General features: G+C 43.2%; 1 protein-coding gene across 3 annotated transcripts in view; it reads left to right on the forward strand.

The window, feature by feature from the left end:
* The window catches only part of REV3L (REV3 like, DNA directed polymerase zeta catalytic subunit), a 262,767-nt gene that overhangs the window by 225,571 nt on the left and 13,924 nt on the right, over positions 1 to 23,272 (forward strand). For all 3 annotated transcript variants that reach the window (XM_089664511.1, XM_089664520.1, XM_089664519.1), the window contains 3 exons: positions 5,487 to 5,601; positions 18,521 to 18,658; positions 19,403 to 19,593. In XM_089664511.1, coding sequence (XP_089520637.1) covers positions 5,487 to 5,601; positions 18,521 to 18,658; positions 19,403 to 19,593 — 444 coding nt within the window. The remainder of the gene's footprint in view (positions 1 to 5,486; positions 5,602 to 18,520; positions 18,659 to 19,402; positions 19,594 to 23,272) is intronic.

The following is a 23,272-nucleotide window of genomic DNA, read 5'->3' on the forward strand; positions in this document are numbered from 1 at the left end:
ACAGCCCTTTCCATATACAAACAGTAGCTGAGACTCTTTGACATCCGGACATCCTTTAGAGCAGTGGTGGCGAACTTATGGCACGCATGCCACAGCGGGAACACAGAGCCCTCTCTGTCGGCACCCCATCAGGCGAGCATCTGATAACTGCACCAATACGCATGCATGGAAAGGAGTAGGGCCTCTATAGGACTGCACATGACTGCAGGGAGGGGCAGTTGGTTACTGCAGGGAGTAGAGAGCGTACAGGATAGAGCTCGGACCAGAATCCGTCCGATCCGGAGAGGAGGGATCGTTGACAGTCTGGTAAGTCCTCCTCACTCGGCAGGGCCGCTGATAAGGGGGTACCACTGGACCTCCTGTAGGGGGCCTGGGCCCTCTTACCTAGCACTAGCAAGAGAGCCCGGGGGGGGGGGCTGTGCTCTAACCAACAGTGCACCCATGGATGAGCACATTGGGCCAGCTCTGACCTTGGGGGTACTGTTGCCATCACTCAGCACTGTGTATGATTAGCAGGTGATAGAAGTCCCTGTATGCAGCCCAGCAAGAAGAGTCTGACAGCTGACTCCTGCTCCTGTCTTCTTTCACTATGCAGCGTTGCTGTGACCCTCTCCTGCCTCTGTGAACTAAACTGCCTCTGTACACGGTATCTGTTTTGTAGAAGGTAAATGACAGAATCTCTGCCCGCATCACTTCAGCCTTGATAAGAAATCCCCACACTTGATCCATCTTTCCAGCCGCTCACTGTAGTCTTTTTTTCTCTCCCACTGCTTGTCTGGCTTTCACTACACCCACAGCAGCCCACTTACACCCCCCCCTTCCCCCTTGTTGAGCCGACAATTCATTCTCAGCCTTTTGCATTCCACAGTCTTGTCACCTACTTGTGTTATTCCTCTGTATGCTAGGCAATCCTTTCACCAGTGCCCATCTCTTATCTGCAACTGTCCCAGACTCAGAGTACTGCCAGCAATCCTCCAATCCTACTTCATTGCTCCTTCATCCTGCCAGAACTTTTTTTTTTTTTTCCTCCACTGCCAGTGTCCATGCTCACTCTACCACTCAACTGCTTATCGCACTCTCTTCTTCCCCTGCTGCTTTTCCACTCTGCACCCCATTCCCATCATCGCCTTCCATTGCAGCAGTTCACGTAATAGTAATAATATACCTTGCTTTCCTAATTTGTCACAGCTGGTACTACCACCAACTGCTCATGCACATGCTGTACCCCTCTTCTGTATATATCACACACCGCCATACACTCCTTACCCCTCTCCTGCACATACCACCCACCACCCACCACCATATACTCTGCACTCCTTTCCTATACATACTATCCACCACCATACACTCTGTACCCCTCTCCTGCACAAACCACCTACCGCCATACACTATGTACCCCTCTCCTGTACATATTGACCACCACAATATACTCCATACCTCTCTTCTGCACATATCACCCACCGCCATACACTCTGCACTCCTCTCCTGTACATCTTGCCCATCGCCATACACTCCTTACCCCTCTCCTGCACATGCCACCCACCACCATACACTCTGCACTCCTTTCCTATACATACTATCCACCACCATACACTCCGTACCCCTCTCCTGCACATACCACCCACCACCATACACTATGTATCCCTCTCCTGTACATATTGCCCACCACCATACACTCCATACCTGTCTTCTGCACATACCACCCACCGCCATACACTCTGCCCTACTCTCCTGTACATACTGCCTGCCACCATACACTCCGTATCCCTCTCCTGCACATACTACCCACCGCCATACACTCCATATCCCTCTCCTGCACATACTACCCATTGCCATACACTCCGTATCCCTTTCCTGTACATACGGCCCACCGCCAAACACTCCATACCCCTCTCCTGCACAAACTACCCACCGCCACACACTTCACACTCCTCTCCTGTACATATCACCTGCCACCATACACTCCGTACCCCTCTCCTGTGCAAACCATCCACTGCAATACACTCCATATTGGTGATTAGGTGAACATTAATTGTGCAAAAGAACCCCAAATGCAAACTTTTACCTTTCAAAAAAAAAAGCTGTATCATTGAAAGCTCTGTTGTGTTTTTCTTTTAAAACAAAAGATGTTAATGTATGAGTAGTCTTATTTTTCTAAACTAAAACCTCAGTATTCAGGTTTAATTGCAGTGTTTGGAAGTTTGCGATAAGTAAGTCGGTTTTGGTTTGCAGTTTGGGTACTCGGCCTCTGAAAGGTTCGCCATCACTGCTTTAGAGGAATATGCCGTAGTTTTAAGGTTATGCCCAGGAGACCAATTTTATTAGAGGTATTCAACCACACTGAAGTGAAGTCAATGTGTACTGAAGAACAGCCAATAAGAGCCAGACTATTTGTATTGATTTATTAAAGAAAGGCTAATTCACTGGCAGTGCTTTCTGTACAGCTTTATTGCCACCTAGTGTAAAGTAGAAAGAGGCAAGGTATCAAACTGTAGAATGAGTATTGGTCATAGATTTGGCTACCCTGTTCACTGCGGGGCATATCTTTGGGGCTTCGTTGTTTAACACCCTGTTCAAGGTTTCACAATTTTTTATTATGATGATCTCCTGTGTGGACAAGTAAGGAACAGGTAAAGTCTGCATAGTGGGGAATCGGTTTTTCATTAGAGAAAATAATTTCCCTCCATCGTCATGTTTACTCTTGAAAGATAAGATCCCTTAGAAAATGTAATATTGAAAGCATATTAACTAGCCTTGACATTCTAATTATAAGCAGATATTTATAACTTGGGAATTCTCAGCTATATTTGAAGGTGTGACTTTGAAGGCTTGGCATCTATTTCAAAGATTAAAACTAGATGTTTATACATATATCTTCCTGTTGAGTTATCCATGGTGAGAAGGAGGATTAGTATTCGGGCGAACTAGTGATACATGTAAATGAAAATCTTGGACCGAAATTCAGGATGCATTTGGCCGAAAACCGAACCCGAAGTGGACAGTTTTTAAAAAATGTATATTTTTTTATATATAATTGTATTCTAGTTGACTTTTCAATTAATATCATGAATTTTAAATGAATATTAATTTATTTCAGCACCTGCTGTTTTTTTGTACAGGGCCAAAGACTTTTTTAAACACAAAATGTTGCATTTTTGGTTCAATAGACTTCAATGGAGATGCTGCAGAAAACGCATGTAGTGCATTTTTAACGTGCTTCCTGTGTTTTTGATGCGTTTTGCGCTTTAATGCATAAAACACATTAAAAAAGCATAAAAACCGTGTGCAAAAACGCACTGCAAAGTGGACAAAATGCAAACTGCATTGATTTGAACCAGGCCTGAAATGCATTGAAAACACATCAAAAACGCACGTGTTGCATTTTTGATACGTTTTGCATTTTTCATTTGCCCAGCAACAAGTTAGCCAAAAGATAAATAAATAAAAACCCATCAAAAAATGTGTCAAAATTGCACTCTAAAAAGCAGTGCTAAATGGACAAACCCAAACTGCATTGGTGTGAACCAGGCCTCAAATGCATTGAAAATCTAGCAAAAATGCTCGTGTTGCGTTTTTATGCGGTTTTGTTTTAGTCACATGACCTATGAAAAAAACACCCTAAACATGGTAAAATCGTGCATTTTCAGCGACCATTATCGGCACTTTTTTTTCCTATCGGCAAAATGCCAGTACCACAATTTTCGGCCAATACATTTTGGCCGCTGATATTTCGATGCATCCCAAGTGCGAATGTAATGAGAGAGTAATCTTATTCTATTGTTCCTTAACCACTTGCCTACCGGGCACTTATACCCCCTTATTTACCAGGCCAATTTTCAGCTTTCAGCACTGCCGCACTTTGATTGACAATTGCGCGGTCATGCAACATTGTACCCATATGAAATTTTGATCATTTTTTTCTCACAAATAGAGCTTTCTTTTGGTGGTATTTAATCGCCACTGGGCGCTTTACTTTTTGCACTATAAATACAAAAAGTGCAAAAAATTTGAAAAAAAAAAAAGTTTCTTTGTTTCTATTACAAAATTTTTCAAACAGGTAATTTTTCTCCTTCACTGATGTGCGTTGATGAGGCAGCACTGATGGGCACTGATAGGCGGCACTGATGGGCACTGATAGGCGGCACTGATGGGCACTGATAGGCAGCACTAAAGGGCACTGATAGGCAGTACTAATGAGGTGGCACGGATAGGCGGCACTGATAGACAGCACTAATATGCAGCACTGATAGGTGACACTGATGATGGGTACTGATAGACGGCACTGACTGGCATCACTGCTGGGCACTGACTGGCACAACCCCTGGGCACTGACTGGTGGCACTGGTGGGTGGGCACAGGTGGGTGGCACTGCTGGGCACAGGTGGGTGGCACTGCTGGGCACAGGTGTGTGACACTGCAGAGTGGCACAGGTGGGTGCACTGCTGGGCACAGGTGGGTGATCTGCTGGGCACAGGTGGGCGGAGCTAGTGGGCGCACTGCTGGGCACAGGTGGGCGGAGCTTGCGGGTGGCACTGCTGGGCACCGATCATCAGGGCACTGATCATCAGTGCCCTGATGATCGGTGCCGATCCCCGCTCTGACAACCGCCAGTTCTCGGCAGTACTTTCCTCACGATCTGACAGCGTGAGGAAAGTGCAGCCGAGAACTGGCACTTGCATTTCCCTCTGATCAGCGTGTCATTGGACACCGCTGATCACGTGGTAAAAGGCCGATGTGATTGGCCTTTTACCACATCACGTGATCAGCTGTGTCCGTAGGACACAGCGATCACGGAGATCGCTGGGTGCGCGCCCCCTGGGGCGCGCAGGAGAGCGCGTTCTGGGAGGACGTCATATGACGTCCACCCAGAACTGGCCGGCCGCAGTGCAGCCGTCATTCGGCTATCTGCGGTCGGCAGGTAGTTAAATGCCATGTATGTAAAATCATATGCAGAAGTATAAATAAAATGCTATTAAAAAAACATTACATTGAAGTTGCAGCTGTCTTGTGTGGGAAAGAGAATTGCTGTCAGGTTTTTTTTGTTCGAAAAGATGTATGGCCAAAGCTTTTTTGACCATACTTCCCTGGTGGGTTAAAGGAGTGCACGTACTTTCACTCTCCTGTATCCCACAATCAGCCGACAGCGGGCTAAAGCCTGCTGTTGGCTGATGTCACAGAGTCGCTCCAGGCAGCTGTTTCTCCAGCTCAGCACTCCAGTAAGCACTAGAGGGGCATAGTGGAGAGCATTGACTGACAGTCACTGCTCTCTGCTCTGAAAAGACAGAGACCTGAGCAGTCGGCGGTCGTGATCACTCTGTTCTTGGTCTTAGACCTAGCAGGGGACAGCTGCAGCATCTCAGCGTGTATGGATGTTTGTTTTTAAAGTACCCCAAATGTTTCCTTTAAATTACACTGTTGGCTTGCCTTTTAAATGAAACAAAGAGTGTTCTCTGATATGTTTTTATATGTACATTTTGTATTTCCAGCATGTTTGTGCTGCTAAAAGGGGCTACCAAAGAACAGTCCTTCAAGATTGGTCAAGAAATTGCTGAAGCTGTCACTGCTACAAATCCAAAACCAGTGAAATTGAAATTTGAGAAGGTAACTGAAAAGTGTTATCTGTCATTTTAAAGCTTTCCTTTTCTTTTGTTTCCTTTTGTTGCCATAGGCACATTTTGATTGTGCAGTGACGTTCATCAACAGAATAAAACGATATAAAATACTTAAATAATGTGTGAACCTGTGGAAAGAGATGAGTAAACGCTGACCATTTTCCACAGCCCAACAAGCTGATAGAAGACCCCTTAAGAGTAAAGGCCTACCTTCAAAAGGGTTGTTAAGCAGATATTGTTTATTTTACTTAACAGCAATTGAAATACTACGTAGAGCTGGGGGCGTGAATTATGTAATGATAATGCTGGCACAGCATTGCACAGCCAAACATATCCATGTATGTTAAAATAGAATATATTCATTATACATTACAAGATTCAGGCTGAGCATTCGTAGATCCTGGGTTATGGGCTTGTACCTTTTAGGTGATTGGACATGCCCCTTGGTGTCTCCACTATAACCCTATCCCACTCTGAATCCTCCCTTTTTCCTAGTGCCCGAAGGTGATGGACTTCTTCTGCTTTACAGAAAATCACTCTTAGCTTAACTACTTTCTTATTTCATGGAGTCTTCAATCAACACTTTGCTGTCTTCTAATACTACAATCAGAAGCAGTGCTTCCCAATTACTGCAACCTCAGTAAAACCTTGGGAATCGTACCCACACAATGGGGACAGCCTGTAATGCTGTTTCAGGCACTAGATCCTGCATAAATGCGAACTTTGCCAATATGTGTAATGCGTGTAACTAGCCGCAGGGTGCTATACAGATCAAGGGCCATCGTCTGTTCCTATGGACCTTGAATCTGAAGACCCCTCCGGTGGGTATGCCCACCATGACGGGCGAACTCTGAACTCTATATAGGGTCCAGGACAGGTAAGATAGGGGTCACCCTGTATTTCTGACTGTTGCTGTAAAAACCAAAGCTACAGTGGGGATCGAAAGTTTGGGCACCCCAGCTAAAAATTTGTATTAATGTGCATAAAGAAGCCAAGGAAAGATGGAAAAATCTCCAAAAGGCATCAAATTACAGATTAGACATTCTTATAATATGTCAACAAAAGTTAGATTTTATTTCCATCATTTACACTTTCAAAATAACAGAAAACAAAAAAATGGCGTCTGCAAAAGTTTGGGCACCCTGCAGAATTTATAGCATGCACTGCCCCCTTTGCCAAGCTGAGACCTGCCAGTGTCATGGATTGTTCTCAATCATCGTCTGGGAAGACCAGGTGATGTCAATCTCAAAGGTTTTAAATGCCCAGACTCATCTGACCTTGCCCCAACAATCAGCACCATGGGTTCTTCTAAGCAGTTGTCTAGAAAACTGAAACTGAAAACAGTTGATGCTCACAAAGCTGGAGAAGGCTATAAGAAGATAGCAAAGCGTTTTCAGATGTCAATATCCTCTGTTCGGAATGTAATTAAGAAATGGCAGTCATCAGGAACAGTGGAAGTTAAAGCAACATCTGGTAGACCAAGAAAAATATCAGACAGAACAGCTCGCAGGATTGTGAGAAAAACAATTCAAAACCCAAGTTTGACTGCACGATCCCTCCAGAAAGATCTGGCAGACACTGGAGTTGTGGTACACTATTCCACTATAAAGAGATACTTGTACAAATATGGTCTTCATGGAAGAGTCATCAGAAGAAAACCTCTTCTACGTCCTCACCACTAAAATCATCGTTTGAACTTTGCAAATGAACATATAGACAAGCCTGATGCATTTTGGAAACAAGTTCTGTGGACCGATGAGGTTAAAATTGAACTTTTTGGTCGGAATGAGCAAAGGTACGTTTGGAGAAGAAGGGGCACAGAATTTAATGAAAAGAACCTCTGTCCAACTGCTAAGCATGGGGTTGGATCAATCATGCTTTGGGGTTGTGTTGCAGCCAGTGGCACAGGGAACATCTCACGAGTAGAAGGAAAAATGGATTCAATAAAATTTCAGCAAATTTTGGATGGTAACTTGATGCCATCTGTGAAAAAGCTGAAGTTAAAGAGAAGATGGCTTGTACAAATGGATAATGATCCTAAACACACCTCGAAATCCACGGGGGATTACATCAAGAGGCGTAAACTGAAGGTTTTGCCATGGCCTTCACAATCTCCTGACCTCAACATAATTGAAAATCTATGGATAGACCTTAAAGAGCAGTGCGTGACAGACAGCCCAGAAATCTCAAAGAACTGAAAGACTTTTGTAAGGAAGAATGGGCAAAGATACCTCAAACAAGAATTTAAAGACTCTTGGCTGGCTACAAAAAGCGTTTACAAGCTGTGATACTTGCCAAAGGGGGCAGTACAAGATATTAACTCTGCAGGGTGCCCAAACTTTTGCAGATGCCATTTTTTTGTTTTCTGTTATTTTGAAAGTGTAAATGATGGAAATAAAATCTAACTTTTGTTGACATATTATAAGAATGTCTAATCTGTAATTTGATGCCTTTTGGAGATTTTTCCATCTTTCCTTGGCTTCTTTATGCACATTAATACAAATTTTTAGCTGGGGTGCCCAAACTTTCGATCCCCACTGTATGTTTGAGATGTATTCACTTCACAGCATTAATGTTTCCAACTTTGTGTTGGACTCAACCACTCAGAGCTCCGTCTCCAGTGGATGACCAGGTGATACATCCAACTACTGGTTGCACACTTTATTGCCACTTCCACTTAGAGCCCTTATAAGGGACTCCCACGCTTCCTAATGCCCTTTCGCCACAATGACTTGACATTCCCTGTTCATGAATAAACAGAATGGGCAATTTATGACAATTGGGTGAATCCATAAAAGATTTTTACTCCTCCGAAAATCATTGTCAAACTCTGTTCAGTGGAAAAAGCGTTCAGTATAATAAGTGTTCTGTTCTGATAGTTGATCTTGCTGTCTCAGTCTTAAACACTGTACCAACTGATGATGATCCTTCATTCAAATACTCTGAAGGGAGGAAGATTAAGACATTTATAAAGGGCTCTCTTTTCACATGCCCAGCTCTGCAACCAGCTATTGCTGTAATTTCTGTCTAGCAGACTGCAGCTGATTGCACTATGGCAATGAACAACCAACACCACCCTATATTCCAGGACTGTGCCTTAACTGAGCAATGAACTTCTGCTCTGCTCATTTTGTGTGGATGCCCTAGAACAGTGATGGCGAACCTTTTTGAGCCCGAGTGCCCAAACTGCAACCCAAAACCAACTTATTTCTTTCAAAGTGCCAACACTGGAATGAAACCTGAATATCGAGCTTTTGGTTTAGAAAAAACAACTCGTACAGTAGTGCAAACTAATTAACAGTACAAGGATGACCAGAGACTGCAGACACAGTACAGGGATGACCAGAGACTGCAGACACAGTACAGGGATGACCAGAGACTGCAGACACAGTACAGGGATGACCAGAGACTGCAGACACAGTACAGGGATGACCAGAGACTGCGGACACAGTACAGGGATGACCAGAGACTGCGGACACAGTACAGGGATGACCAGAGACTGCGGACACAGTACAGGGATGACCAGAGACTGCGGACACAGTACAGGGATGACCAGAGACTGCGGACACAGTACAGGGATGACCAGAGACTGCGGACACAGTACAGGGATGACCAGAGACTGCGGACACAGTACAGGGATGACCAGAGACTGCGGACACAGTACAGGGATGACCAGAGACTGCGGACACAGTACAGGGATGACCAGAGACTGCGGACACAGTACAGGGATGACCAGAGACTGCGGACACAGTACAGGGATGACCAGAGACTGCACAGTACAGGAGATGACCAGAGACTGCACAGTACAGGAGATGACCAGAGACTGCGGACACAGTACAGGAGATGACCAGAGACTGCAGACACAGTACAGGGGATGACCAGAGACTGCAGACACAGTACAGGGGATGACCAGAGACTGCGGACAGTACAGGGATGACCAGAGACTGCGGACAGTACAGGAGATGACCAGAGACTGCGGAAAGCACAGGGATGACCAGAGACTGCGGACAGTACAGATGACTGCTGACCTTTGGGGAGGGAGGGGGTACCTGAATTTGACAGGTACCCGCTCTTACTTCCGCAGTTTTTTTTTTATCTTACCTGTTCCTTTATCCAGCCGCGCGCTGTCTTCCCGGCTTCTGTAGTGTGGGCGCTCGTCGGACAGCCGGATGCCCAGTGCGCATGCGCGAGAAGCGCTGCGCTTTGTGATTGGTCCGGCGGCTTCTGGGATCTGTCGTGTCCCAGGTACCGCCTTACCATTCACAAAGAGCACTGCTTCTTGCGCATGCGCACTTGGGACCCGGCTGTCACGCACACTACAGAAGCCGGGAAGACAGCGCGCCGCTGGATAGAGGGACAGGTAAGGTCCCACTGCAGAGCTGAGCGGCCGGCCCGGTATTCTGACACGGCGGCGGTGGAAATACCGGACCGGCCGCTCTATATTCGCTCCATAAGACGCACTGACATTTTCCCCCCTTTTTTGGGGGAAAAAAAGTGCGTCTTATGGAGCGAAAAATACGGTATTCTCCTGGCGTGCCCACAGATAAGGCTCGGCGTGCCGGCTGTGGCACGCGTGCCACGGGTTCGCCATCACTGCCCTAGAACAATAAAAAAACAAAATTCCAAAATGGCACTAATTTCCATTCACGTGCACAGAATCTTGTGGCATCAGCCACCTCACTGAAGACAGTCTTTCCATCCGTGTGATCCACTCCAAAGCACCAAAATGATATTGCTCTTTGTTGCCTGGGTGTAGTCAGAGCCATCGGAACGTACCTCAAAGCAATAGCTTCTATCAGGAAGATGGACTTCCTGTTTGTCCTGTCATCAGAACCTCGCAAGGGACATCCTGCTTTCAAGTCCACCATCACCTGATGGATTAGACAAGTCGTCATTAGCGCTTATACTGTTTTACACACCCACTCCACCTGGTTGGTGGGTGTTTCCTGGGCATTCTGGTCCAAACTTCAGTGGCCCTGCTTTGTAAGGCCAACACCTGGTCCTCTGTTCATACCTTTTCACGGTTTTGCTAGTTGGACATCCAATCTTCTGTAGCTGTAGGGTTGTTGCAGTAGCCCTTTGATGTTGGTTTTGTTGACCCTTGTTGGGGATGTTAGCACAGTTCTCTTGCCGTGTTGTTGTCCACAATTCTCAATCATTGCTATGGGACATCCCAGGGTTGTTGAATACTCAGTCTGCATCTTGTACAGTTTGAACAAGATAACAGGAATTTTAACTTTCCTGTGAATTCAGTATCTTGGCATAGCACAGGAAACAGGCCATTCCCATCACCCTTCCATTCCTTGGTTATTCTGTATTGCTTGCTGAGGACTAGGGTTATGGGGGAGTTGCTAAGGGAGAATGAAATCAAAATAATTGCCAGTGTCCTATCATCTTAAGTTATGAGCCTATAACCCAGGGTCTATGAATACTCATCCTGTGTCCTGCACTGTAATCCAAGATACTGCATTTACAGGTAGAACAAAATTCCTTTTATTTTGTACTTGCCGTAAAATCCTTTTCTTGGAGTCCATTGAGGGAAACCAGAAGTCCTTAACCTCCTGTTTTTGTTTTTTATTTGTCACCTTCAGGAGGATTGGACACTGGCAAACAAAAAGGATAACTCCTCCCACTGCCAGCATACATCATTTTTTTTAGCAAGCAGTACCGAGAGCATCATCATAAACACACAGGCATGTCCCTCAAGAAAAGGATTTTTGCAGTGAGTGCAAAAATTCTATTTCTTAGTCATGCAGTATCGTCTTTAACAATATGCTATATGCAAGTGACTGGACACTAGCACAAAAAAAAAAAAAATTTGCAAGGACATCCCATATAAAACCCATTCAGCTCCCAGCTCTTTTTAGATGACTAACTTTCCTTACTGCACCATGACAACTTCAGGTGCTTCTGTAAGTTCCAGATCAATTGACTCCGACTGAGCTTTGAGGGGACCAAACCTAGACCCCGCTTGCATGAAAAGGTGGAACCTGTCTGTAATGTTGGTTCCAGCACTGGATCCTTTATGGGTGTGGGTTCTATACAGATCCAGGGCTACACTGCGTGCAGAACTTGCACCCGTTAAATCTGCCCTGGGGTGCTGGCATTCATATGCTTTGGTCACTGAGGAGCAATGGATGGGAGTCACCAGATGTTTAAATTTTGTGCCAGCAGTCTGGTGCATTTAATACTACTGCAGCCCTTTAGAGACTGTAGATAACAGGGGTCACAAGTGAGCCCATTCAGTCTTCCATTTTAGGTTGGTTGTTGACTTTGCCTTTGCTTCAGCCATACTGCTTGTGCTGGAGGGAGATGGAGGATCCCCACTCTGCTTCTGAAAAATTAGATCAGTATGAGTTGCTTTCAGCTGAAATTTCACCCAAGCTTAAAGGATGACATTGCGACTCTCACTGATGCTGTATGCTCTTGTTTGGCATTATAGCAGCCGCGTTTGAGGTTGCTACAAGTACCCAAGCCTGCCAAGACTTTTCCAGTCCACTTGCACTTGGAGCCTGTCCTGTATGGTGACTGGACTCATCCTGAAAAGCTATTTACTTTCCCTAAGCATTTTGCTCAGCAACATTCAATTGAGTAAACAAAAATCAACCATGATATGATGCTAGTGCCCTTCACTAGCAACGGAACATGATATCCCTGGATACTTAAATCATATGAAAACTGTGCAGCTCTTTAACCAATGACCTGAATTGGTGATCAGTAATAAATATACAATAACCCAGTGCTGAAAACTCCACCATGCACAAATCATTAAATATATATTCATACAACCAGACATAAAAGCAAAATAACTTCCGCCACGTTATTTCCTGCAATCGGGACACAACTCAGCATCCCGGACCAGGAAGTGGATGGGATACTGTCCTGTATATGATTAAGCATGGATGTGAAGGTGAACATGTAAGTGCCTGGAATATTTTTTAATATTTTATTTTAAAGTGTTACTAAACCCACAACAGTAAAATCGTACTCCCTGTGGAACCTAAGGGGTTAATCCTCTGCATTGTGTAAAAAGGATGTTTGATCTTGTCTTCTCTGATCCTCCCATTCTTCCAGTGTCTCCCTCTTATCTCCTGATAAGACATATCGTGTGGAGACACTGCACATGCTCAATTTGGTGTGTATAGCTAGAGAGGTTTTTTTTTTTTCTTCGGAGAATGCATGTGATCAGCACAGGGACAATCAGCACTGCCCAGCAGAGGTCAGAAGTTCTGCATCCTCCTAGAGAAAACTCCTTTAACCAGTGCTCTGCTGAATACTGATAGTCACAAGACTGCTCTAACTGCTGAAAAGGTATTTAGCAGTTTATATTTACGAAAATAATTGCATTTCCATGTTCTGTGTAGTGTGGGAGACTAGATATAGTGAATGCAGGGTCATGGGTTTAGTAACACTTTAATAAACAGGATTGCGCTATAAGGTCTTTTCTTGGTCTTTACTGGGCTAACGCTATTCCAGATAATGTTGGGGGGAAATGAAAATGGCGCATGTGGCTACTAATTAAAGGGGTACCACACCACAGGCGATTATAGACCTTATTAACTTAAGGGATCATTGTTCTCTGGTAAGTGCATGTGTAAAGATGAAGGAAGAGTGAACACAAGGGAGTAGAGGCATGGACACCGTTTTGGAGAAAAGAGCACAGCTACACATATGAGCACTTGATGGGACTTGTGCCCTAACATTTGGACAGAGTATTGGGGAAGTGGTATTGAAATTCCAACATTTTTTATTTATTGTGGGCATATATTTATGATTGGTTGTTTGAATATTTATATTTTGTGTATGGTGAAGTTTTCAGCACTGGGGTATTGTATATTTATCACTGTTCACTGATGCAGGTATTTAATATTCTATTGGGGGTAACTACACACAAAAATGGATGGTCTCTGTAGTTGACCCTGCCATCTTTTGTTTTAATAGTCTTGCAGTCCATGTGGGCAGTAATCCTATGTTCAAGGATCCAATGGAATATGGTTAGACACCCTCCCAAGCAGAGCTTCAGTCAAATTAAAAAAAAAATAAAAGTCAGCCGCTACAAAAGCTGTAGCTGCTGACTGTTAAAAAAACACACACTCCTGTCCTTCGATCCAGCCCTGTCCTCACCGCAGCTTGGTCCACCAGCCTTGCTTGCTCCCCGAGGCCAGCATCTTCAGTGTGGGCACCCGGCTGTGACAGCTTGTGGCTTCACAGCCAGGTGCCCACTGCCTATGTGCGACTAGCTCTGCACTTTGTGAATGGTCCTATAGTCTTCTGGGATCTGCTATGGAGTGGAGGATGAAACCGTAAAGCTGAACTTCCCCTGTTGGGTGGAGCTCTACTTTAAACATGTTCACAGATCCAAAGCCATATGGAGGAGTTTGGCCATTCTGGATCTAAAAACTCATTCCTGTGGGTTCAGAAGGTGAATTGAATTGAATTGGCCAGGTCTGTAATTCCCTCCTCTTTCCAAAGGCTTTCTGTCTTCAGTAAACATCCATCAATGCTGTCTGCATTTTGCAGTGGCCAATCAACATTACCTTGTTACTCTTCCCTTTGGCCTATCCACGGATCCCTACATTTTCATCAAGGTGCTCATCCCAGTCTTCATTTTACTCCTAGGCAATACATGTGAATTACATTGGTGATATTCTGCTAAAAGATTAGTCCTCCCTATCTCTTTCAGCCATTGTCCAGTGAACAGTGCACACTCTGCAGAGTTCAGTTGGATCCTCAAACTTTGAAAGTCGTCACCGAAACCGACTCCCTGATTAGAATACCTAGGCCTGACATTGGATACAGCCCTGTCCAGGATATTCCAGCCCAAGGACAACTTCTATCCACCCAGTCTTGTGCTTGGTCCCATCAGTTCCACATTTGACCCTCAGTTTGTGCCTGCAGGAAGTTTTGGATCTGATGGTAGCCTACTTTGAGGCAGTGGCTCTGAGGAAGAGGAGATCACTCCTTGAAACGTGTCAGCCTTAAGAGGGTCCTCATGATTCTGGGAGCTGATCCTGTGTACTGGCTGCTTTGTATCTGACACGCTTTTGTTTTTACAACATTTGTGAGTATAGTTTATTTTGAATCATTAAAGTTATCACCCTAGATAATGCACAAGGCTGGTGTGCCCCCTGTTTTTCTTTGTTTATAAAGAAAAAGTTGTCCTGAGACCTTAAACCTCTTTTCTCCATAGGGTGATTTCCTCCTTCCACCTCAACCAGAACATTGACCTCCCGTCCTTATGTCCTGCTCTGAAATATTCTTCACTTTACTATCTTCATATGATACATTCTGTGAAAGTCTACCTCTCAGCTACAACCTCTTTTGGGCAATTAGATCCCCTCTTTGTACTTCCCAAGGGCTCTCTGCTTCTTGTTTCACATTGCTAGGAGGATTAGACATGGCATCGTTAGAGCCCAAAAGATAGGGTTCTGCCCCTTCTTGGTAAGATGCACTCTACCAGATCTGTTAATGGATCCTGGGCTTTTCAACATCAGACATCCATTTCCACGATTTGCAAGGCTTTCATCTTGTCTTTTGTTTAAATGTTTAGGTTTTAGCATGATGTTCGGCCTTCCTCTGGTGCCATTTTTGGGCGTAAGATGCTACAAGCTGCTCTGTGTACTGTCAAGTCCTTTTGGACTGGTTTGTTGTGTGAACTTGTTGACGTCTTGCTTCTCTAAAGCTCGCTGTAAGTGGGAGGAGTTATATAGGGTATGTCCATGCAGCTTTCTTTCTTACCAGCATCTGATCACGCAAAGGTAACTGCGTATAACCCATGGTTAAAAGTTGAAAGTCCTATGCTGTTCCCCAAGACATGGATTTTACCGGCAATTCTAAAATCCTTTTTCTTAATAGTTTTGCTAGGACAGCATTTCTCAACCTTTTTTCGGTCACAGGACCCCAGTCTAAAATGTCTTGATGAAATAACTTCACATGAAAGGCTGTCGCCTTCATGGCAGAGTTGCCTCTATACATCAGAGGCCCCTGTAACCCATCACACTCCCATTATTCAGTTTCTTGCTAGTATTCTAGAAGTGATATTTTTTATTCTGCTATGAGATAACCTGCAACCAATTTTTCCTCTTATCAATAAATTATTTCTTAAATCAAGCTGTTTTGTTCACTGAAGAGACGTGCCATAAGGAAGATGCAGGCCTGGCAGGCACTGAGCTCTGGTGGTGGTGATGTCAAGGCCATTTGTAACTTGTGATAGTCACATACTGCTTTACAGGTCCAGGCTATGATTCATCCATCATTGTAAGCCTATTCCTCCTTTTGGAGTATGCCCACTGGAGAGGTAAAAACTTGCTGGACTGTAAATGCCGCAGCAAGTTGTGCACTGACGCTTTCTCACTGTAGACACAGGATGTCTTAAATACCACCAGTGTAGTAAATGCAGGGGCTTCCCTGGCCTAATTTCTTTTTAGAGAGCTCTACATATGTACACTGCCTTCTGTGTTAGACCCTTAAGAGATCTGTTCCTTCTAGGGGATCACATCAGGCTATCTTTTCTTCCTTACATAGGAAATGTTTTTTCCACCTGAGCAGGTTCTGCTTGATCAGCTTTTCACTGGTTCAGGTTTGTGTTTCCTTCTGTGTGGAGTAATTCCCCCATGGTGGTGACTTCTATCTTTAGCCTTGAGTATTAGGTTGATTATTCATACCCTCCCTTTGGTCGTATTGCCAGGTTCCCAAATCTAATAGGGGATTCTGTCTCCTCCATTTTCAGCAACATGCATTGGTCCTTAAGGTGGCTTTTAGGTTGTTGAGTTGCCCACCCCTCAGCTGGACTGATTTTGGAAGTCCCAGCAGTATCTGAATTCCTGTGTCACTCAAGTACAAGATTTTTGTACACTGTCCTTACAATCCTTTTCTTGTATGTCCATTGAGAGACATAGGTCATACCTCATGTTTTTTTAGTTCATGTTTTTGGTCTTGCTTGCTAAAAACTGAGGCTTGTTGGGTAGAGGAGAGGTTATCCTGAGTTGTCCTACAATTTTTCTGTTGCCAGTGTCCAATCCTCCTGTACACAGCAGTATAATCTGACAGTTGTCTGAATGTGTGTCCCTACATGGACGCCAAAAAAAAAAAAAGGATTTTATGGTGAGTGCAATAATCCTATGTTTTTTGTATCTGCAGCATTTTTAAAGCATTAACACATGGAGCAATTGGCTTGTTTTGGAGGATGTAACACCTCTGATAAATTCCCGAAAGTGCTAAATTGGGATAGTACTGAGTTAAAGCGGTATTATACCCAAAAGCAAACATTTATTATATTGCAGTATTAAATTCAGATGTGATGGCTGTATTAATTTTGTTTTTTGGGTTTTCTTCTTTTTTAATCTTGTAATCCAGCCAGTAAGTATGTTGTTTTTCAAAAGAACAAGCTCTTGTGCAAATGTATCGGTTTACAAGGATGATATAAACCACATATACCACATGCAGGGGTGCTTATAATGGTCAGATCACATTTTTGTTAGACCTTTACCCCAAAAGGTATAAATTGTTTTCTGTAACTGCTTATTAAGTATTAGCTGGAGTGGAGACACTCTAAAACAAATGGTGTGTTATCGGCTAGATCACTAGGTGAAAACAGAGGGGAAAAAGCCTAAAACATAAAACTGATATGTCTAATGATTGGTAAGCTACAATATATTACATATTTGGTTTTGGGTTTTAGGGCTCGTTCACACTTGACTGTTTTACCAACGCTTGCCAAACGCCCCTATAGCGTTTGGCAAGCGTTGGTCCGGCGTTTGCGGAGCGTTTTTTTCACGCTCAGCAAACGCCGCATGCGCGGTTTAGCAGCGGTTGCTAGGCGTTTGCCGAGCATTAAAAACGCCCCATAAACGCCTAGAATGAAGTTTAAATGGTGTTACCGCTCCGCAAGCGCCCTGCAACCGCGTCACAACCGGCCGGCGTTTACGGAGTGGCACCATAGACTAGAATAGGAGGCGTCAAAACCTGACTCGACCAGACGCATCCGTTTTGCCGCGACGCAACGCTAACGCTCCCATTAGAACAGCACCATGTGCTGCAATGTGGAGAATTGTCCGAGGCGTTTGGGAAGCGGTAAAAATGCTTCCCAAACGCCACTCTGCCTCCTGCACTCAACGCTAGTGTGAACACTTTATTGCCTAATATCGCTTTATTGTTACATGTGCACATTCACAAGAATAATTTTACAAATATTTAGTATATTTAGTAAAAATTGGAGCTTAACTTTTTAGATGCTCTTTTCTGGTATCATCAACTTTGAAGAATTATTGTTTGACTATTTAGGGAGCTGTGTTTGCCATAATTTTCCCTGAATGTACTGAGATAATTGAGCTCATTATCAATTGTAAACAAGATTTGAACAATTTTTGTTCAAAAAAAGCGTTAGATTTTGTAGCTAGGCTTCTTCATTGTATATTAATGAGAAGGCGTTCCTATAGAAAGTCCAAATACTTTGTTAGGACAGACTCATATTGAACTTGTTCAGAATTGTTTGCAGTCAGCCTTGATACCTTCTCCAAAAAAAAAAAATCTAAAAGATAAGAATTATTTTGCCAAACTTTTTTTCAGTATGTTGTGTGAATGGGAACATACAAGAAACATATAGTGGGGTTTTCTCCAGTTTGACTGCAAAAGTAGAAAGTGGCAATATTGGCATGCTATAACTTCAGGCAGCCTAGTAGAGCCTTTCTCTCTGGTATTAGCCAAGGTTGTGAAATGAAGACGTTATGCAAACCTATCAGGATACAGTCCACTCCTTCCAGCTGGATGAAAGGGGTTTTCTGCAAGGTCCTATGCTCCTCTCTGTTACTACCAACAAGAGAGCCGGGTCAGTGAGGGACCCTGCAATATACATGTGTTTAGTGACTGAAAGAAAAAAGTTGTTTGATTGAAGTAATTGTGTTTTGCAGGTTTATCTCCCCTGTGTTTTACAAACCAAGAAAAGGTATGTGGGTTATATGTATGAAACTCTTGATCAGAAGGATCCTGTCTTTGATGCAAAAGGCATAGAGACTGTACGAAGAGATGCTTGTCCTGCTGTTGGTAAGGTAAGCAAAAGAGTGAATGCTATTCTGCATATCTATACTATGCAGATTGTAATTCAGTTTATCAGGATCTGACAGTAACCTTATTCTTCCATTTTCATATACTGTACATATATATGTTAGATGGACTTGCTTTCTTATGACTTGCTCAATAAGCCATAATAATTCTGTGTAGGAAAGTAGGAGACTGCATGCATGAGGTGTGATAGGGGCAGGCAAGCATGCTGTCATGTGCTGAACTAAATTTAACCGACTCAGAAGTGGCTGTGAAAGAAGGCTTCCTAGAAGACTGCACTTTGTACCTGCCGTTTCTTTTCCTCCAACTGTCTCTTTATATAGACGAATATATTACAGAAAAATGGGCCAGTAGACATTGGACAAGGTGTATTCTGAACAGCTGTTGTAAATATGTAACTTTTGATCAGAAACAAAGAAAGTATGTCTGCTAAGCTCTGTTTTCAAAATTGCCCTATACAGCTTGAATTTTGGCCAATTGATGCTAAAGTATTAAATTTTTTGAGGTTTGGCACCAAAAGGGCCACCTACAGCTCAAATGTCAAAGAATGCAGGTGGACTCTGTGGCATCTTGAATACAATAACTGGCAGTGCATATTCCTCTGTCCAGTGTCAATGAAGAAATCTATTGATTCCTGGCTAGTTTTATGTCTGTGGATAGCCTGAATAGTGCATTAAAACACCACTTTGTCTTTGGCTAGCTTAAGAATGTTTTTTTTTTCTTTTTTCCAGATACTTGAACGTTCAATTAAGCTACTATTTGAAACAAGAGATATAAGCCAGATCAAACAGTATGTGCAGAGGCAGTGCATAAAGCTTCTGGAAGGGAAAGCCAGCATGCAGGACCTTATCTTTGCCAAGGAGTACAGAGGAAGTTTTGCTTACAGACCTGGAGCCTGTGTGCCAGCACTGGAACTAACGAGGTAGGAGGTGGTCAGAGACCATAATCGAAAGGTTCCAGCGTGAAAAGCTGTTTTTATGGTGTCTGTTTAAAGCCAGGACTTTACCATTTTGCATGGATTTGAAAACTTGCTAGGGTGGGAAGTACCTCCAGAAACAATCCAATTCGATAAGAATATAATGTATATTTGACCACTTTAGGTTTTGCTTTCCACACGTGTTCCACCTGGTGTTAATAAACCCAGGACCCTGCATTCACTTTATCTAGTCTCACACAGAATATGGAAATCCAATTCTTTTAGTAAATAAAAAAACTGCTAAATACCTTTTCTCATCAGCAGTATATAGCAGTCTTGTAACTTCTATTAGTGTCCGGCAGAGCACTGGTTAATCTTGTAGGAGTTTTTATTCTCTTCTGACTTTCCTATGAGGCTGCATGACCCCTGATCCTCTGTCTGGACAGCTGATTGGCACTGTGCCGATCACATGCACCCTCCCCCCAAAAAAACTCTCTAGTCATACACACCAAACTGAGCATGTGCAGTGTCTCCTAGAGCTCTGTACTGTCAGCAGATGGATTGGGGAAGTAAATAAGGGGAGGATCAGAGAAGACCAGCTGAAACAGCCTTTTTACACAATGCAGGGGATTAACCCCGTAGGTTCTACAGTGAGTATAACAAGCATGCTTTACTGCATATACTGACTGATTTTTACTGTTGTGTGTTTAGTAACACTTTAAGGCCACCATTAATATGCAAGCAATGCCCTCACCTGTGAGTGGACTTGTTTTTGCAGCAAATGCCAAATATGCTTGATTGGATTGAGATCTGGAGCATCCGGTGGCTAAGTCAACATTTTGAACCTGTGTTGTCAAACCATTCTCGAATTTATCAGACAAGGCTGCTGCCTTCCATTGCTCTGTGGTTCAGTTCTGATGCTCATGTGCCAACTGTAGGCGCTTTTGGCTGTGGACAGGGGTCAGCATGGGAGGCTTAACAGGTCTGCAGTTGCACTGCCCCATACGCAACAAGCTCTGATGCACTATGTGTTCTGACACTCAGCAATTTGATCTACAATAGCTCTTTTATTGGATCAGAATACATGGGCCAGCCTTCGCTCCCCACATGCATCAGTGAGTCTTGGCTGCCCACGACCCTATCCCCAGTTTTCTGTTTTATTTCTGTTTTTTGTTTTGTTTTTTTTTCCTTGGATCCCTTTTGTTAGGATTTGATCACTGCAGACCAGGAACATACAAGAGCTGCAGTTTTGAAGTTGCTCTTACCTGGTCGTCTAGTCATTACAATTTGGCCCTATGTCAAAGTCTCCTAAATCCTTACGCTTGCCCTGTTTTTGCTGCTTTCAACACATCCGTTTCAGGGACAACATGTTCACTTGCTGCCTAATATATCCCACCCACTTTCAGATGCTATTGTAAAGATAATCCATGTTATTCACTTTACCTGTCAGTGATCATAATGATATGGCTGATCGCCGTGAGCTTTGTCTTCTGCTCGCACACATAATTGTCTACAATTACACATGTCGGCACAAAAGCAAAACGCCCATTGTGTGGAAACTGAGAGTGATCATGGATCCCATTAATAACACCGCACCGCCCACATCACAGCGCCTGAAAGCACGTCCCATGGCATTCTGCAGCATGTATATAAGGACTGGCGGCAAAATGTGTTATGGGATTTGAAGTTGGAGCAAAGTGGTGTATGTGGCCTTAACAGACATGCAGTGCTGTACTTCATAGCCAGAAATGGATGTGTTACAAGTGCTGTGGGGAGCATACAAAGGAGAAAAAGAGTGGGGAAAAAAATGCTATGTAAAATTAATTGGCAAATTTGAGATAAATCTTTAGCTCTAACTAGGATGTCTGTTTTAAAGGAATCATTTAGTGAGATGTTAAAGACCAGAGCAATCTTTATATTAAAATATATATTAATGTTGTCAAATATGGACAAGCAAGGCTTTCTTTAGGTGATTACTGTAACAAAAAAGTGACCATTGATAGCTTTAAAACAATTAGAGTTATTGTAGATAAAAAGTGCAAACTTTATATAATACTGTATGTCCTGTTTATAACACAAATGTAATTCTGCGTTTTTTTTGTTTTTTTTTTTCTTTTTAATCCATGAGTCTTTAAGTAAAAATCAGAGAACTGAAAACAGAATTCATACAGCATGTTAGACATAAGTACAAAGTTAGTATATTGTATGTGTTGCTGTGTGTGTGATTCTAAGGTATAACATGGTATTCAAAAGTTTGCTACCTGAGTAAGATAGAATTAACTAGAGTTTTAATAATTGCAGGTATTAATGCCCGGGAAGTAAGCCAGTACATTTTTGAAATTACCTATGGTGTCTAGAGGTAGAAGGAAGGTAGAAGCATAAATGCTAAATGTAAAGGTTACAATGATGCGATATAGATTACACATTTATTGCCTTAGCAAGAAGAAAGGGGCACCGGAGATAAGAAGCCGAATACAGAAGCAGAAATTGTCATAAAGCTTTTCCTACTGGGTATGTTGGAATCTCATTTAGGTCACGTTTAATGGTGCAGATGAAGAGATTCCAAATAACCAGAAATAAAGATCTATTTATGTTAAGTGGATGCATCTGTATTCTTTAAGCCACAGCTCCTAACAAGTTTGAAATTTATTGATTGATAAGCGAGCCTTGGTGAACATGTATTTAAATAGTAGATGGTCGTTGAGAATATTGATAATTTGTGACCGGTTTGGGAATATAGTGTTCTTCCAATTCCTAACAAAGGAGAGTCCAGCTTCTGTGTGGGCATGCTACAGATATTTGCAAGGATGTAGGCCAAGTATCAATCCCTATACCCAGCAGAGCCAGTTGTGGAGTAAAGCTGGCCATAGATGGATTGAATCTCAGCCAGTTTAGCAGGGACTGGTTGAGATTTGATCTTTCTATGGGCAGATTGGTTGTACTGAAGTCGATCCGCTGATGTATTTTTTTTCATGCGATCACTGCCGTGCTTATTGTCACCAGCAGAACATAATATTGCTGGGGGAATCTAGCTATTTTCTTTCCTTCCTATCTATGGGCTGCTTTAGGGTAAAACAGGCACATGTAACAGGATGAACTTGATATCAGACAAACTCAGCAAGTTTGGGGAACTCCCACCAAATATGGTGTAGAGACCCATTGTCTTCAACATTTGGGCGAGAGGGGTGGGTTTGTAGTTGCAAATTCTTTAACATTCCCTGCAGATGAAAGAACACTTCTCTGACCTGCACATGAGATAACTTCTTTAAATACATCACAACTATAATAAGGTTACAGTGTATTAGCTATGCTCACAAATAGTGTGGCTAAGTCATCATATTCACAGTAGCCACTGCAGTAGCTCTCATGAAACAGAACAATTGTGGCAGGAAATAGAAGGGGGTGTACAAGGTACACACCAAGGATTAAGTTTTTATAACTACTATCTAGTTTTTAAGAGCATAACTTGCACTCCCAAGGTCATCAGTTGGTTAACAGGAGTAGCCAGAAAGACTCAAACCCATCTGTATCGGGTACAACATATTGTGTACTCCATTCCAGCCATCATAGTCTACTATGTTACAGGGTGTATTAAACCATCATGAGCTTGCTTTTACTTTAATATTAAATATACGAGTGAGCCGTTGTAGTCTACTCCTGCAGTTCACTCAAATACAAGCTGCAT

Source organism: Staurois parvus, unplaced genomic scaffold (assembly GCF_062004578.1).
Source record: "Staurois parvus isolate SC_StPar_1 unplaced genomic scaffold, SC_StPar_1.0 ptg000048l, whole genome shotgun sequence".
NCBI classification, from domain to species: Eukaryota; Metazoa; Chordata; class Amphibia; order Anura; family Ranidae; genus Staurois; species Staurois parvus.